Genomic DNA, 15,809 nt, shown 5'->3' on the forward strand with positions numbered 1-15,809 from the left:
ATGGCACAAGAATGTAATCCACTCTCTCTGCTTCTTTACAGAGATGCTAACAAGCGTGCCAGCTGTGCTCATGCTTTGGGTTTTTGGTTTTGTTTTTTAATAATAATAATAATAAGACCTAAATGTTTACAGCACATGTCAGCTGACCAATATTGTAGTTCAATCACTGTGCCAAGTGCTCAGCTGGTGCAAGTTCATGTAGCACTGCTGACCCAGCTGCAGACCTGGCCCCATGCCTCCACCCACTGGTTAGTGCATGTCTCGACCCAAGGTAAAACTCCACATAACCCAACAATTCCCTCAAAAGACACTACAGCCACTGCTCCAGTAACAACTGCAACAAATGCATGAATAAAAGGGGGTAACAAAGCATATTAGATTCTTCACAGGAGAATTAGGAAGAGTTTAGGTTAGCAGTGGGAAGAATTGAATCCAGTATCTCAGATTCTTAAAGCATTTCAGCTAAAGGACCTCATGCCATTAGCTGCAAGGCAGCAGAGGACTCAAGAGCCTCCACACCATAAAACCATCAGGACAGGCAGCTACAGACAGTACAGAGCTCAGGCTCACATTTTTGCAGTGATGTTTCCATGTCATCTTCCCTGTAGCAACAGAAACGACAACAAAAAATTGTCCCATCTGCGTTGCACTGTTTAATTGAATGATGATGTTTCATTTGAATGACATAGAAATTTCTTCTGATTATTTCTCTCTTATTAGAAGAAATTAGAAAAAAAAAAAACCCTAAAACTGTTCAACAAAAAAAGGCACCCAGTTCTGCTCTGCATCTTGGAGACTGATTAGATCACAGCTTTAGTAAACTAGGTAAAGCACTGAGGATAACAAGCACACAAAATAACCTGCTCTAAAGAGTTTAAGAAACACCAAGAATTCAAAACAAACCAAAAAAATTCCCTACTTTATGAATGGGGAATTTATATCCAAAAACTATACAACCCACCTAGAATGAAAGAGAAAACATGCAGTAAAATGAGGAATTAAATTCTTCTATCCAGTATTCACACCCTCATAAACATTAGCTAAATTTCTCTTTATCTGCATAACTGGGGTAGGAAAGGCAGCACACTAAGTAACTGTAATATACACATTACAAATGCAGCTTTCATTTTGGAAGAACCATCTTCAAAAGAAGACACTTCCACCATTCCATCTGAAAGCCACCCCAGCCCATCCATTTCGTATCCCTGTCTGGTATTTCAATAAAGAGGGAAACGTTAGCTTGCAAAGTTCAGGTCTCATTTCCAGGAACTACAAGGACCATTAAGAGCCACCATTTCAGTCGTGAGAAAAAGACACAAAACCATTTACATTTCTGAAGTCTCATGAGCTTACAAATTCCACAGGTACTAACTTAAAAAACTGAGTAGAATCCACCAGTGCTCTGATCCACCATGGAAACACTAGAACCAATTTAGCTCTGCTGAGTTTTCATCTTGTATGCCAAGATAAAGCTTCCTCTAACATTCTGACAAGTGACCATGGCTTGTGCTATCTAAAATCTTGCAGTGCATATTTTGCAGATGTTTTTGGACTCAACATCTGTCTTTTAATCTCCCACATACATTGGGATGGTCCTTTCAGTCCTGTGTTTCAGTGGAGTTGTGTGTTTCTCCTGCAGGATTTCAGCTGTACCCTTGCTGTTAAAATAGAGGCAGCATTCTGAAGTCAGATTCTGTCATCACTGTGATGTCAGTGGGAGAAGGTACACAGTAAATTTCAGGGAAGAAGCTTCCTTGCATTTAGAAAGTGCAAGTGTCCAAGAGGGAAGGGAAAAATAACTGCAAAGCCTTTAGGATCTAAATCTAGTCCCCAGAGCAAAGGTCAGAGCAGAAATGCTTTATTCAGCATAAGAACTTTTGGAATTCATTCAAGGAGAAAAAAAAACAACAGCACCAACAACATGGCTGACATTTTTTTCCCACTGAACTGTTTGCTCTCTTTTGAACAGGGATACAAGTTTCCATGATATGGCATAATCCAATGAATTGTACATTACAGCAATAACCAGGTAAACCAACACAACAGTCAAAGGATCACACTCTGGAAAACAAAGATTGAATGTAGCTTGGGACAGAAAACTGTTCAGTTGAACAGTAAGTAGCTGTACTCACTGCTGTGGAACTGTCTGAGGATGACAATTAATTCCTCTGTGCACAGACATGTACAGCATGACTTTGTTTTTATATTTGCATTACATGTATTGATTAAGATGTTGTACACAGGATTATCCCTCAACTCCTGGAACCTTGTTTAACTCGATAAAGTGGTGAAAGAGAAATAACTGTAGAGGAGAGGGAGTCATTTGCTGGATGCTGTGCTACTGATAAGCAGGAGAACAAGATTTAGCTTTGAGTTTAGCTTTTATTCACCACGCTGGTCACTAAACCATGACACCTCCAGACAGCAGTGCAAATTTGTAATAATTTCTTTCCTCTATGGCCTAAATTTGACTCAGGGACTGCCTTTAAACACAAGTGAAAACAGCTTAATTTGGGTTGTATCCCTTATTTCTCTTATCTACCTTATTATTATACCTACTGAACTCAAGCTTTCCCTGGCAGTTTTGAGACACACACCCACAAAAATGAAAGGGAAGAACTGACACTCAAGAAGAAACTGCCAGGCTGGTCCTAGAGGAAAGGAAAGCCTATAGGAAAAAATTGTGCTGCTGTGAGCAGGGGAGTTACCAATAAAAGCTCTAGGTTTAGATCAAGGTAGGACTTACTGACCACAGAGATGACTTGCAATGCACATTTTACACGCAGCTGTTAAAAATAACAACCTTGTTCTTTCAAATAGTTTCAGTTCCATTATGCTTTACATCAACAGATCTCAAATCCCCACAGAAAGCATCAGAAAGTCATTTTGCATGAGAACAGACAGCTTGCTTGAGATGACAAATTCAGGTAGTGGCAGGAACTACCCCCTTCGTGGTCATAACTCATAAGCTAATACGCTGCCTTACATCATGCTGCTGCTCCAGCAGCAAGACAAGTTTTAGAAAATTCAGTCTTTAAATTGGAAAGTTCCCAAATGCAGATTCATACCAAATATAAACACAGCCAAAAATAGGCTAGAAATTTCAGAGAAAAGGTCAAGATGGAATACCCAGGACTTCTGCTTCTAGTCAGGAAACCACCTCACACACGCACACAAAGAGACCAATTTGCTGGAATTACCACCTTTGGCCCCAGCCACAACTTCTAAGTGCAACAGTAAAAGGAAAACCATAGGTAAAGGAAGTGGCAGAACCCCATCACATCATCCATGTTCCAAAATTGTTTAGATTAACTCTGTGACTGAAAAAAAAAATGAAGAAAATAATAGTGGATCTTTCTTCAAAGCCATGTGACCATTCTGAACGCCAAAACAAATTCACAAGAAATACCATGAGAAATAATGCTTATTAAAATGGAGATAGAACATGCCAGACAAACAGACATAAAAACTGCATCCACAACTTCAGCATCAGCTCTCAACTGGCCCCTTGTACCAGCTGCTTCAGAGAAAACAAATTCTGTAAACAGTTACTACAAAATAATCAAGGGACAAAGGATCCTTCCTGACTTCTTCCTTATTTAATGATCTCCTTCTGCAGATCTGGGTTGTGCACTTCTTTTGGAATAGTTGTCTATTCTTATCTTTCCTTTTTGAATCTTGCTGACCTCCAGATCCCAACACACAGTCAGTGAGCTCCACAGGCTAGTTTTCCAAACTTTTACATTACTCACAATTTTTTATGTGCCAGCTCATGATTTAACAAACTTCTACTCTCCCCTATTTATGTTACTTGCATAGAAAGTGGCAAGCAGAACCTAAACCTGGATCTGGAACTAAGTAGCACATGAAGCTGCTGCTCTAAAGAAAATTGCTCATAATACCCACACAGTTTTAATCCTGCCTAACATGTCACACTGCCACATTACTACAAAAATAAGGTTATTTAGTTAAAGAATGTTACTGAAGCTGCAAGGATGCTCAAAGCTTTATGTGTCTCATTAGTTCAGCTGGATCACATCCCTGGTGAAGAGAAAATATTCCAGATGCACATATAGAATATTTGGTCACAATTAAAATGAGACACAGAGAATTTAATCTAAAAAATAAACACCAATAGTTCTGTCAAGGTGAGCCTGGATGGACTAAAGCTAACCAACTGGCTGGCAGATTCATAAAGAATCATGAAGCACAAACATCCTCGGAATGGCAGACACTGACAGATAAGAACCATGCAAGATCCCCAGTGCCTCCAAGCACAAATAACAATTTGGAGTTGTGAGAAAATGAGGATTCATTTCCTACCTGTCAATGATCACGGGGTCAGACGGAGTCTCGTTTCTGTTGCCGCAACTTTTCTTCTCACAGCACCGACTGCAATGGGAAAGAAAACCAAAATTAAAGAATTACTGCTAGAGCTGATAATGCCACAAGCTAAGAAGTCTTGTCTGCAAAGCTTCAGGATTCAGTGTATGCCTGGGAGAAAATTCTGACTAGGCTTTCCAGAAAGGAGAACGACTGGGGGAACTGGGTGCCCAAATCCTGGTTGGTTCCAGCTGGAGTTTGTCTTTTTTGAGTTTTCAGCTAAAACTGAACAGCAATCCAGTCACACTTTAGACCAAGGCAGTATTTAGAGGGGCTTAATAGAGGATTAACAGATGTTATAAGGACATTACAGGCATGAGTATCCTGTGTTATGTATGGTTAGAACTGACTACAAGCAGACAACTGATTTCTTTTATTCTAATAATTGTTGTGTTGATTTTTAAATATCTAATAACCCTTAACTTCCATCAATTCCCACAGAAAACTTCAACACTCTACTATCATCCATGAAAAAAGAAATTGAACATGCTTAGATCCTACTAAGGATCTGAAAAGATCATGTTTCCAGGCTGGCATTTCATCTGTAAATCCCGTTGCGATCAGTGACGAGACAATAGCAAGTATTTATACACATTACTCTGTGTGGTCACCAACATGACTGTATAGAAATTAGAACTCTGATGTGCTCACAACATAAAATAAAGACATCTGTTTATAAACATACAGTTCTGTTTCTCTGACACAGCAAGAAACTACAAGATAATGCTGTCACCCTTAGGAGCTTGCAGTAAAGGACGTATTGCAGAATGATACCCGTGTTATGGTCACATCTGTGCATGTCTGTATGCACAAATACAGAGGAAAAAATAAAGAAATCACAAGACAGAGCTTTATTTTATTTCTCATTGAAATGGGTGATGCCCCTTGCATATATACCAGCTGAGTACCAGAAGTTTAACACACTTTACAATTAGTCTTTTACTGGAAATTCTCAATCTTAAAAAATTGTAGCAAGAAGCCTGTTAGAAACTTTAACCTGTCTTGATGATCAGATCAGACCAAAGCCAACAGGGGAGAGGAAGGAAGAAGACATCCAAACCTTTAAGCAGACTAACCAGGAGTCCCATACGCCTCAGAAGTCACCAGATCAGATTTTGCCTGAAGTTACACAACAGCCTTTCTAAATTACGTTTTTCAATTCTGCTGAGGATGTTCAAATTTACACATATGGAATCAAGAACTTGCTTATTTTTTCATACAGTGGTATAATAGTTGCTGATTACATTTGCAAAATTCTCAAGTCAGACTGAATTCCACAGTTTCCCAACTGGGAAGCAATCCCAAGCAGAAGAATTAAAAAAATTAAGTAAAAAGCAGTACAAATATAAAAGAGTATTTTTTTTCTTGAAATGCCTAATATTCAATTACAAATACCTAAAATAAGCATTAGACAAAACCCCTCTTTCAGATAGGAAAGATCTCAATTGCAAACATCTTCTCCTTACGTTTCAGTGTGCCAGGAACTTCCCATCTGAAATGGGAAATTGCTGAGCAAGATGAGATACAACTATGAGATCTATTTGAATAGCAGCTCTAACTGTTTCAACATTCCTACATTCCCTTTGCCTCAAACCTGCACTTATTCATTGATGCTAGTCCTTTTAAAATAAAAGGATACACTAAATATTTAAAAATCCCTGGGGCAGACCCTCTAGCTGCTGTAAATTGTCATAGCTCCATCGACTTCAGTGAAGCTATGGTAATTCACACTAGCTAAGAATACCCCCACCCCCTCCTTCTCCCAACTTTAAGTGCAGCTTTTAGGCATCTCACTGCCTAATAATTGTTTATAAATAATTGCAGATTTTGGTACTAAAAGTCAAGAGGTGAAATATTTTCTGAAGAAATAAAATAACCCCACAAAAAAGCAGAAAAGCCATTTGGTGTGTACTTCCTTCGTGTCCAATATAATAAACCATTGAAATAACACTGCAAATAAATGCTTTGCTGGTTTACGTGCTGCTTTAATAACACTTGAACAAAAAGAACTGAATTTTTAAAATAGTTTTGTAGTGTTTTGTTGGTTTGGGTTTTTTTGACAGCTAGTTGAAAGAACAGTAATTTCCTCTCTTTGCAGTAATACTACACAAGATATCCTTTAGTCAAGTAACTTACACAGATGGTCATAAAATCTTTCTGATTGCACTAAACCACAGTAATGTTGTAGCAGAGTACACCAGCAGCACCTCCACCACATCTCCTCAGCTCAGATACTCTGCCCAGAGATTGCCATTTCTTGGCATACTGCATTAGAACAAATTACCCAGGGCTGGAGCACCATGTAATGGTTCCAAGTTCTGCAATAAGAGCATCTTAGTTTAGTTTACATTATTATCAGAGTAAGAAACTTTACAGTTGGAACACTAAAAAAATTCTCCTTCTAAACCTGCAGCTTACAGCTAAAGTTTTTTGACAAATAATATTTGACAAATAGCTACATTCCTATCCCATCCAGGTAACAGGTTTTTGTTAAGACTGATAGATTTTTCCCCCTTGACCGTATTTTTTTAGTTCAAACATATTTGAAAAAATGTCTTGACTGAAGAAAATGCTTCCAGTGAATGGCCAGTTCACACATAAAATCAGAACTGCTTCTATGTTTCAGCCCAGCATTTTACCAAAAGTACCTCTCAAATCTTTAAGTCCCTGTTTTCAAGTATTTCATCACAGTATCCAAGCACTAACACTTCCACTGGGTTTGCTTTACAAGTGTTTCTGTAACAAAACTGACTTGTTCCTATTTCAGTCAATGGCAGAAATCCCAAACTCTGGCCATCTAGGATCAAGCCTGCAATATTCTCTCCACTAAAATTATTTGCATGACTTCACCAATATTTACACTTCTGCTCCAATGTTGTGCTTTAGGGACCACAGCTTTAGGGATGCTCATTTGCCTAAAACAAGGATATCAATGCTTATGACTTCTATTTTCTGTACCTTTTCTTGTTATACTTTCCCCTATAATTAGATCTACATGGAAAAAATACTGATGTATGGAAAAAATACATGATGTAAACATCATGAAGAGTGCTGGAAAAAAACTAACAGAGAAACTAAAAAGCTACCACGGACAACACTAGATCTCCAAACTGAATACTCCAGAAGGCTCATGTCAAAGGCACACTTACATCCCTTCCCTCCTCACACATGACTAAAATGGCTTTAAAATTCAGCCCTCAACTTCCCTCTCCTCACTCCCCCCACCCAAAAAAAAAAAAAAAAATCTGTCTCTAATTTCAAACTCAAATAAGCTCACAGCATGGTGGCCTTTGTTTTGTTTTCTTCTCCCCAACTCCTCCCTGCAATTGCATAACAAAAGTGTCTAAATTCACACCATCTGGCCGATAAAGACACAGGCCCCAGTGGCCGCCTGGCCCAGCTGATTAGAGCTCCTGTCTAGTCTGAGCCTTGTGGCGAAAGTCACAGCTGTGGGGCTCGCTTGCACTCAATACAACTCTGTTATTAGCCAGCTGTAGGCCCTGAGACTACTTCTGTTCAAATTATAATACCTTTTAACCCTCCGAGCATTGAGGGCATAGGGGGTTGCTGGCAGCAGCATAACAACTAGTTTCCTCTTAGTCGATAATTGGAAGAAAGGGAGAGGAGAGAAAAAAAAGTTATTCCAGGAGAGGAGACTGTTTACCTTGATTTCCAACCATTGGGAGGGGGCAGACTGTGGATTTAAGACAGCCCCGCCTAACAGGAACAGTTAGGCTGTAATAACCCAAATGAAAATTACCAGATCTGCAAATAAATAAATACAGCCCCTCACTGGAAGCACTAATTATTGAGAGTTTAACTTTCAATTGGTATGACAGATTGTTGTAGCCGTATCAATATTTAGACAACTTTCCTGCTAAGCATGCATCTGTCACTGTCTGGGTGGAAGATCCCGTTTCAATGCATTTGTCTCTATACAGCAACAATATCTCTGGGTGGGATTACATGCAAAAAAGAAAAAAAATACCAAAAAAGCCTCTCCTCAACTAGCAAGGATTGGAAGAGGAGCACCAAAACAGGCAGACCCTTCTTTTTAAAAACAGAACGCATCAATTTGGACAGCAGAGTGGGTACAGTGCATTAAATTTTTATACACTGTTACTAATGTGAACTAAACTAGGGGCTTTAAAAATTGATGCTGCCACTTAAGCAGCACACAATGAGGAAGATTTGATTATTGTACTTAAAAGAAATAAAATGTCAAGTTTAACTAGAGTTGGATCCATTCCCTTGGTGTTATTCAAAGTGATATGTGTAATGCCTCTTCAGAATACACAGCATCCTGTTCAGAGATACTTTAGGAAAACACAACATTTTAAATCAAATGCCTTGATTAGGTTACAGAGCACCTTTATTTGGTTCACTAAGCTGTGTTTTACATGGAAAGGATGTCCCCAGGTTGTAATTCTTTCTTGGCTAATCTATCAAATAGGAGAGTTCAGTAAAATCTGAATAACAGTTTACATTTGCAAAACACTGCCTTAAATCAAGCACAGAACACATCTATAGGCATCTGTGGAGGCCAGGTATACAAGAGCTGAACAGAGTGCTTGATACTATAGAGGCATGGGGAGGAAGCAGGGGAAAAATAAAATTAATGTTCAAGAAGTGCATTTGAATGGGAAGGTGCTGTTCTTTGCTAAAATATTTTTATTTCCAAAAGAGCTGCACTGAATAGAGTAAGTGTGGAGGAAGATGCAGTATGGTAACTTATGCTGTTATCATAAACCAAGATCCAAGTGCATAGCCATAGAAAGATTTCTCTTCTGTCCTGTTCACCCAGTTGTAGTGAAGATTACCAAACGGCACAAACACTTCAATCTGAACACCTTCTGCATGTGCAAGAAAGTAACATAGATGCTTTTCATCTTTGCCACTACAACTACAGGTCCTCCTAAAGAGCAGCAGATGCATCTCTCACACTTGATGTATGCTGTGTCTGTAGATACACGTGAAGGTCAGTCAAAAGTAACAATCCTCATTTTCTTAATTAATGAGAGCAAGGCACAGCAGATAAACACTAGGCATGTACTTGATTCCTACAATATTTAACAATAGAATAGTTGACTTAATTGTTAAGTATTGAAACAGACCTTCCCTTGACAAGATGTCTGTCCAAATAAGATGCTCTTGCTACTATAATATCTTAAAGGATTACTTTAAAAATATAAATTAAAAAAATCAAGTAGCAAACTGCAAGATTAAAAGAAGCAATGTTAAGTCCAACAGCTTAATGCCCTCCACACATCTAAACTGTGTTTATTGAAGGTCCAAGATCAGTTTTGCCTTTCATTTTATGAAATAACATTCTATGCACAATTTAACACATTTTAATAAAAGACCATGGACTGTTTGCATTGTTATATGTATTGAAAAAAAATTAATTACATGAGAACAGGAAAAGTAATAAGTTACCATGGAAGCACGATGTACATACATAAGGTACATGTAACTTCAGATTTATACAAATGTTATTAAAAACATCCTCAACTCTTTCTATCCTCTAATTCATAACTTCATATGCTAAAAATAGTTTCTTTTTTTAATTAAAAGCTGGTAGTCCCTTAAATATTCCTTTCACAGTATACAAAAGAAGGATTTGTGCTTTGGTTTGAAAGGTTTCATTTTTGGTTGGGGTAGAACTAAGCAAAATTAAAGAACATTAATCATTATAAGTTAATTAAGAAAATTAAAATATTTAATCAGAGAAAATTACATTTAAAATGCCTTTTACTTTCCAGATTAAAAACCTAGGTTAATCTGCTCATTCTTAAAAGGTGAACAGGAATTTTGCAAGAAATAAGTGCCTGAAAAGTCTGGATTTTAACAGCGTGCACAAAGGCCTAATTTAAACAAAAATAAAACAGCTCAGACTATGGACCTGGGGGTTGCTAAATTTCTTGAAGTAAAAAAAAACCACCCAAACAAACCCAAGTATCTGTATCAAACCATAACCAAATATTACCCATGTTTAAAGTCTTCCTACACAATAATATTTAACAACAACAAAATCTAAGTCTTCTACCAACAACTTCAGCAGAGAGACCATTTTGGCATCTATGGAAACAAATGACAGGCAGTTAGGAAAATCACCTTACCTGCACATGACTTCATGGGTAAGCAAAACTCTGCACATTTCGGGATTCTTGTTCTGTCCTTCATAAGTTATAGGCTACAAAATGAAGAAAAGGGGTGAGCCAGCAGTGCCTGTGGGTTACTTCTTTGACATAATATTCAGATACAAGGTGAAGGCTTTTTACCACTGCTCACCAGTGCTTGAAAATTGATACCTTTGCCAAAAAAGCCATGCAGGGCAAGGTTAAGAAAAAAGAAGAGATGAGGTGGGACAGGGTTACACGGCACACATGAGCTATGCTCACCTGCTTAGTGACTGAATCAATGAGTCTAACATACAGATCCTGTTCAGTCCTGACACCTACAGCAAGAGAGAAAAGTAATAAATAATGCTGCTAGATGCAGCTTTCTCTAAACAGCAGAAAACCATTTAGTTTCATATAGTGCCTTATTAAACACCCTCAGAAAGACCATTTAGTTTAGTTTCCTCTAGTGTATTTCCCAAGTCCATCTGCATCAGATAAGCTTCAGAACCCATCCCTGCACTGAAGGGACATCGTGCAAAGGAATTTCTGTTTATTTTAGAGATCACAGTGACAGTACCTACAAACCTTGCCTCACTGCACAACCTACACAAGGTGACTGGAAAGGGGACTCACCATTGCTATACAGGAGCTGGAGTTTGTAGTGCGTGCCGTTGTTCGTCTTTTCATTGCCTTGTTCCTGAAAGAGAGAATCAAAAAGAAAAAAATTCTTCCAGAACTTACACTTGGCACATTTAAAATGCAAAAGCTGATAATCGTTATGGAAGTGACAACAAAGTTCATTAAAATTCTGAGAGGTGAATCCACTGATTGGGATATATTAACCTTCCGAATGACCCAGGACAAACTACACAATACTGCTGACATCTTTTCCTGTAGGAGTTCAAGAACTTATTTTCCTCTTATTTGTTATTATGCCCTCAACTTTTTCAAGGCAATACAAATTTGCACATTTCAAGTCAGCTAATAAAAAGCATATTGATAGTGGGAAAGCTCAGTGCAGTTTGGTTTTAATGTGTTCATTACTTTGCAATAGTATTATTCTGAATCATTACTGGTATTTATTTCTTGAAGGCAGTGTTACAGGAATGTTTCTTGCATATTTTTTTACTCTGATTTCCTAAATGACTATTTATGAGCATCCTTCATAATGAAAAAAATCTTGTCCATGACTAAGAAAATAACTGTAAAAACAATGTGGTCAACACATGGTTTTAAAATCCCAAAGCAAATGCTTTTCGAGTCCTGACACTGACTTTGGAGCCTTATGACATATGTGGAATCAAGCTTAATAGAAAATGTGACATCTTACAAGTCAGATTCCACTTCTGTTAGGGGATGAATAAAACTTGGCAGATCTGGTAAGTTAAAAAAAAAATTGCATTTGTCCCCCATTAAATTTTTATTCTACTTCTAGTTGGTATATGAAATTCTCACTGTCACCCAATACAACACAGGCTTGGAAGCCTGTTTAACTACAGCAACACACAGAGGGCAACAGCTCTACCAAAGCACCTGAATCCGTAACCAAAAGCTGGTTGTATTCTGTTAGGGACAACAGGTATTAAAAGTTAGCAGCTCAATGGGGTAGAAGAAAGATCAAATTTGGAGAGGAAAAGAGGAAGAAGAAAGGTAACAAGCCTTACTTTATCATTTTCTACAAAGTCCACAAAAGCTGTCCTCTCTATTTCCACGGGCTGCCCCTGTCTGTCGTAGAGAGCCAGAACAAAGTGAAAGAAATTGGATTTCCTCAAGTTGGAGGGTGGCTGCTTTTCAAAGTGAGCTCTGGACAAAGCTACTCCGCTGTGGAGGAAACATACGGGATGGGGTGTGGGGGGGGAGAGATAAAGACATTACCAGGTTGTGCAGCAGTATCAGCAAAACAACAACAGAAAAGGCAGAACACGTTCAGAGCAAGCCGGGAATTGTCCAGCTTGGGCAAGCAGTCCCCTGCCAACCCTGACCGCCATCCCGGCGCTCTCTCCCCGCCGCGGGCGGGCACGGCGGCTCCGCGGGCAGAGCGGGTCGGCCGGGGGGGCTGGAGCGGCTGCGGCCGAGCGGGAACCGGGCGGGGAAAGGAGCGATGCCCAAGTTAGAAGCTGTCATTGTCATCCTCCTTGCGTCTTAGCCCCGCTGTCTTTATAGTTATGCTCCGAGGACAAGAATAATTTACAGACCCCGATTTAAGAGAGCCGTTAATGCTAAACGCAGGGGTTTACTTCCTCCTCTACCTATTTTCTTCTTTCCTGTCACACTTAATTCTGGAATGCAACGCGGAGGGTGGGAAAGTAGATGTAACAGATGAGAGAATCTGGCAGTGCTATCTGTACTTCCCAGCATCGCTCACTTTTCCTGTAGAAGACAAGAGACCTTAAACTATCCCACAGGCAGACTGTCAACTTGAGGGCACCCACGTTTTACAGAAAAGATAACTAGTTTCAAGCAGAGCATCCACTTCCCTCAGCAGCAAAGTTTGCCAATGTAGCCTTTAGTCACTGACCTATCTGAACCACAGCCCTGCATCTTCAGTTCCTGATTTAAACAGAAAAAACTTCGGCTCAGGTTAAGTAGCCCTTACCCAAATCTTGTCTCTAACTGTAGAAAATGCAATGACATTTCCCACACACTTCCTGGCTTGGAAAGATTTTGGTATTCACAAGATCCCTAATTACAGCTACATTTCTTAGTGAAACTAAGTTGTTTAAAAGTTGTAGCTCCCTCTCCTTAATGCTGTTTTCTACCTACTGCTGAGAAAATAGGTACACGAGCACCTATGTGTTACTTGTCAGATTAAGTCTGATCTGCCAGGCAAATAAGGAGTCACAACAGCTTTGGTTTTCAGTGCCTCAAACAGCTCCGCTGCATTGGCTGAAGTATTTGACTCTTTTGGAGACCTACAGACATTTCCCTGTGTTTTCCATCACCAAATAGGTACAGTGTGAACTCACCACATCCGTCACAACTGCACCTGGTTTGGGGTTTTCTCTCACTCTGCATGTAAGAACTCGGAATTCTTGGTTTGTTACCATCAAAAAAACCCAAACCTGATGATGCCACCACCCAGCACAATGCGACCACATCTCCACCGCTCCCGTGAATTAGAGGCTTCTTAGGAGCAGTTTCCTTTTACTTTCAGTTTCCACAGGAATAAACCTCCCCCCATCTTATTAAACTGTCTATCGACATTCATAAAACTCTGATAACTCCTCCCATAGTGCTTGGAAAATCCTGCTCACGGAGCAGGCCGTGGGTGGGAGCATGAAGGTACTTATTTCTATGTCTCTGTTTTATTTCAAGTTCCATCTGCTGTTACATACCCTTCACCTTGCCCCTAAACTAAATAAATCCCAACTTATTCCCAAGGCAAATTTAGCCTTCTGTGATGCTGCTACTTAAAAATAAGTATCTAGAAAGTGAGGAGGGAAAAAAAATTTTTTTTTTATTAAAAGGATTTGCATCTTCTTGTCCCTTACAGGAAGAGACTGAAATAACGGTCCTGCTCCGACTTGGCTGGGAAAAGCAAATAAGGAGGGCGGGATAGCCTGCCCAAACAACTGGAAAACAAACAGCCAAGCCTCCAGCTCGGTGTGTTTACTAATACTCCAGATCAGCAGAGATCCGTGGCACAGGCAGACAGGTGCCACTCGAAAGCAGGATGCGGTGTGAAGGTGTTTGGCAGGCAGCCCCCCAGGGCCGGGGCTCCGGCAGTGCCCGAGGGGCTCCGCGCTGCCCAACCGCCGGTACCTCCTGCTCTTCCTGCAATCTCCCTTGCTTACCCGAACCTGTGCTTTGCTCGCTGTTAGCCTGTTTTCGTTAGAAAGCAGCCTTGAATCCACGGGTTAAAATTTTGCCTGTGCCTACGGTAGCTACACAGTCACTTAAGTAAAACAAGATGGGCTGGGGGGGCGGGAGGTGGGGGAAAAGATCTACATTTAAGTTAATTCTAACTTAGTCCGTTTCTATTAGGCTGTCTGACCCAGCAAGTGGAAAGGAATAGTCTGTATAGCTAGGATAAAACAATCCACTCCTGTACACACCTCCCTCGTGCAGAAAAAGAAAGCACGATCCGATCTATCTGTCATCTGATCCCCGCACTGGATTTTAGGACTGTTGGTGCTGTCCGTTTTTGGAGTGCCTCTCTCTAGCTCTAACTGTACTACCTTGAATTTTCACTGACTAGAGGAGACCAGGAGGGGGACAGAAAAGGAGAAAATAAATTTAATATCAAATGCAAACAACAGGGAGTAAAGAGAAGGCTTGCTAAAAAAAATATAAATTTTAAAAAGCAAAGCAGGGGGAAAGTGGGGAAGAAAACAGTCATGGTTACCTTTGTGCTGCTACGTTTGCATCCACAACCCCAACATTTCTGACCCAGGACCTGACGGAATCCATTTCAGAACCTAAAGATTTATCTTTCAGAATTGGTCCTCTTCCTAAAGTATCTTGAATCCCAAACATTTAAAAAGTCTATTCCAACTAGCAGCAGTTTCCTTGTGGGAGATATAGGACGAGAAAAGGAAAAAAAGGGAAAAAAAAAAAAAAGCCGCAGCCTTTGGAATTGACACACACAAATCCCAGGAAAGTGGAGAAGTTCAGCTTTAAAATCAACTTCTGCTTTTAAAAGATACGTGTTTTTAATGCCTTCAAATAGGGAAGAAAGTTTTTCCTCTTGCAAAGCAAAAGTTATGCTGATTCAGTCTTGCCTGGTATCATCATCCTTCAAACGCTGGAGAGGAAACGGCATCCAGAAACTGATCGCTGTTAACAAGGATCACCTGTTTCTCAACAGACACAGGGAGAAGGATTGATTGCTGCCTAATCCAGGAAGGAGAGGGGGGAAAAAAAAAAAGGAAAAAAAAAAAAAAAGGAGCGGGATAAATTGCAAAAGAAAGGAAGAAATGGAGCTAAAGAGAGTCTGATTACACACTACGGCGGGGAAGAGCCGATCCTTGCCGAGCCGGTCACCATGAATGGGTTACAGCGCGGGGAGCGGACACGGCGGGCAGGGGGCGGAGCCTGATCCCATATAAGGGCATATATTTGCATATCCTCCCCCCATTGGAGGTTGCGGTGGCTGCAGCCCCGCCCCACGCTCCCACACGCGGTCGGTGGGCGGCGGACCCGGGCTCGGCGTGCAGGGCCGGACCCGGCCCGGCGGCACCGGGAGCCCGGGCAGGCTGACAGTGAAATAACGCCCTAGCCTGCCAGCCCCGCACCAACCGGGCCGGCCACAGAACAACGGGACGGGGCTGGAAGCAGCAAACTCCATGAAGATGTTCCACACTG

General features: G+C 40.4%; 1 protein-coding gene across 6 annotated transcripts in view; it reads right to left on the bottom strand.

Annotated features, from left to right (window-relative positions):
- EBF2 (EBF transcription factor 2) overlaps nt 1-15,438 on the bottom strand; it is a 126,178-nt gene extending 110,740 nt beyond the window's left edge. For 4 of the 6 annotated variants that reach the window (XM_008499420.2, XM_030464062.1, XM_008499396.2 and 1 more), the window contains exons 1-6: nt 14,851-14,981; nt 12,170-12,326; nt 11,139-11,202; nt 10,785-10,840; nt 10,503-10,576; nt 4,324-4,392 (exon numbers count right to left, since the gene is read on the bottom strand). In XM_008499420.2, coding sequence (XP_008497642.1) covers nt 4,324-4,392; nt 10,503-10,576; nt 10,785-10,840; nt 11,139-11,202; nt 12,170-12,326; nt 14,851-14,981 — 551 coding nt within the window. Of the gene's footprint in view, nt 1-4,323; nt 4,393-10,502; nt 10,577-10,784; nt 10,841-11,138; nt 11,203-12,169; nt 12,327-14,850 lie in introns of all 6 variants that reach the window. The other 2 variants (XM_008499404.2, XM_008499411.2) reach the window with 2 other exon arrangements.
- Between the last annotated feature and the right edge of the window lie 371 nt (nt 15,439-15,809).

The sequence above is a fragment of the Calypte anna genome, chromosome 22 (genome assembly GCF_003957555.1).
Source record: "Calypte anna isolate BGI_N300 chromosome 22, bCalAnn1_v1.p, whole genome shotgun sequence".
Lineage (NCBI taxonomy): Eukaryota > Metazoa > Chordata > Aves > Apodiformes > Trochilidae > Calypte > Calypte anna.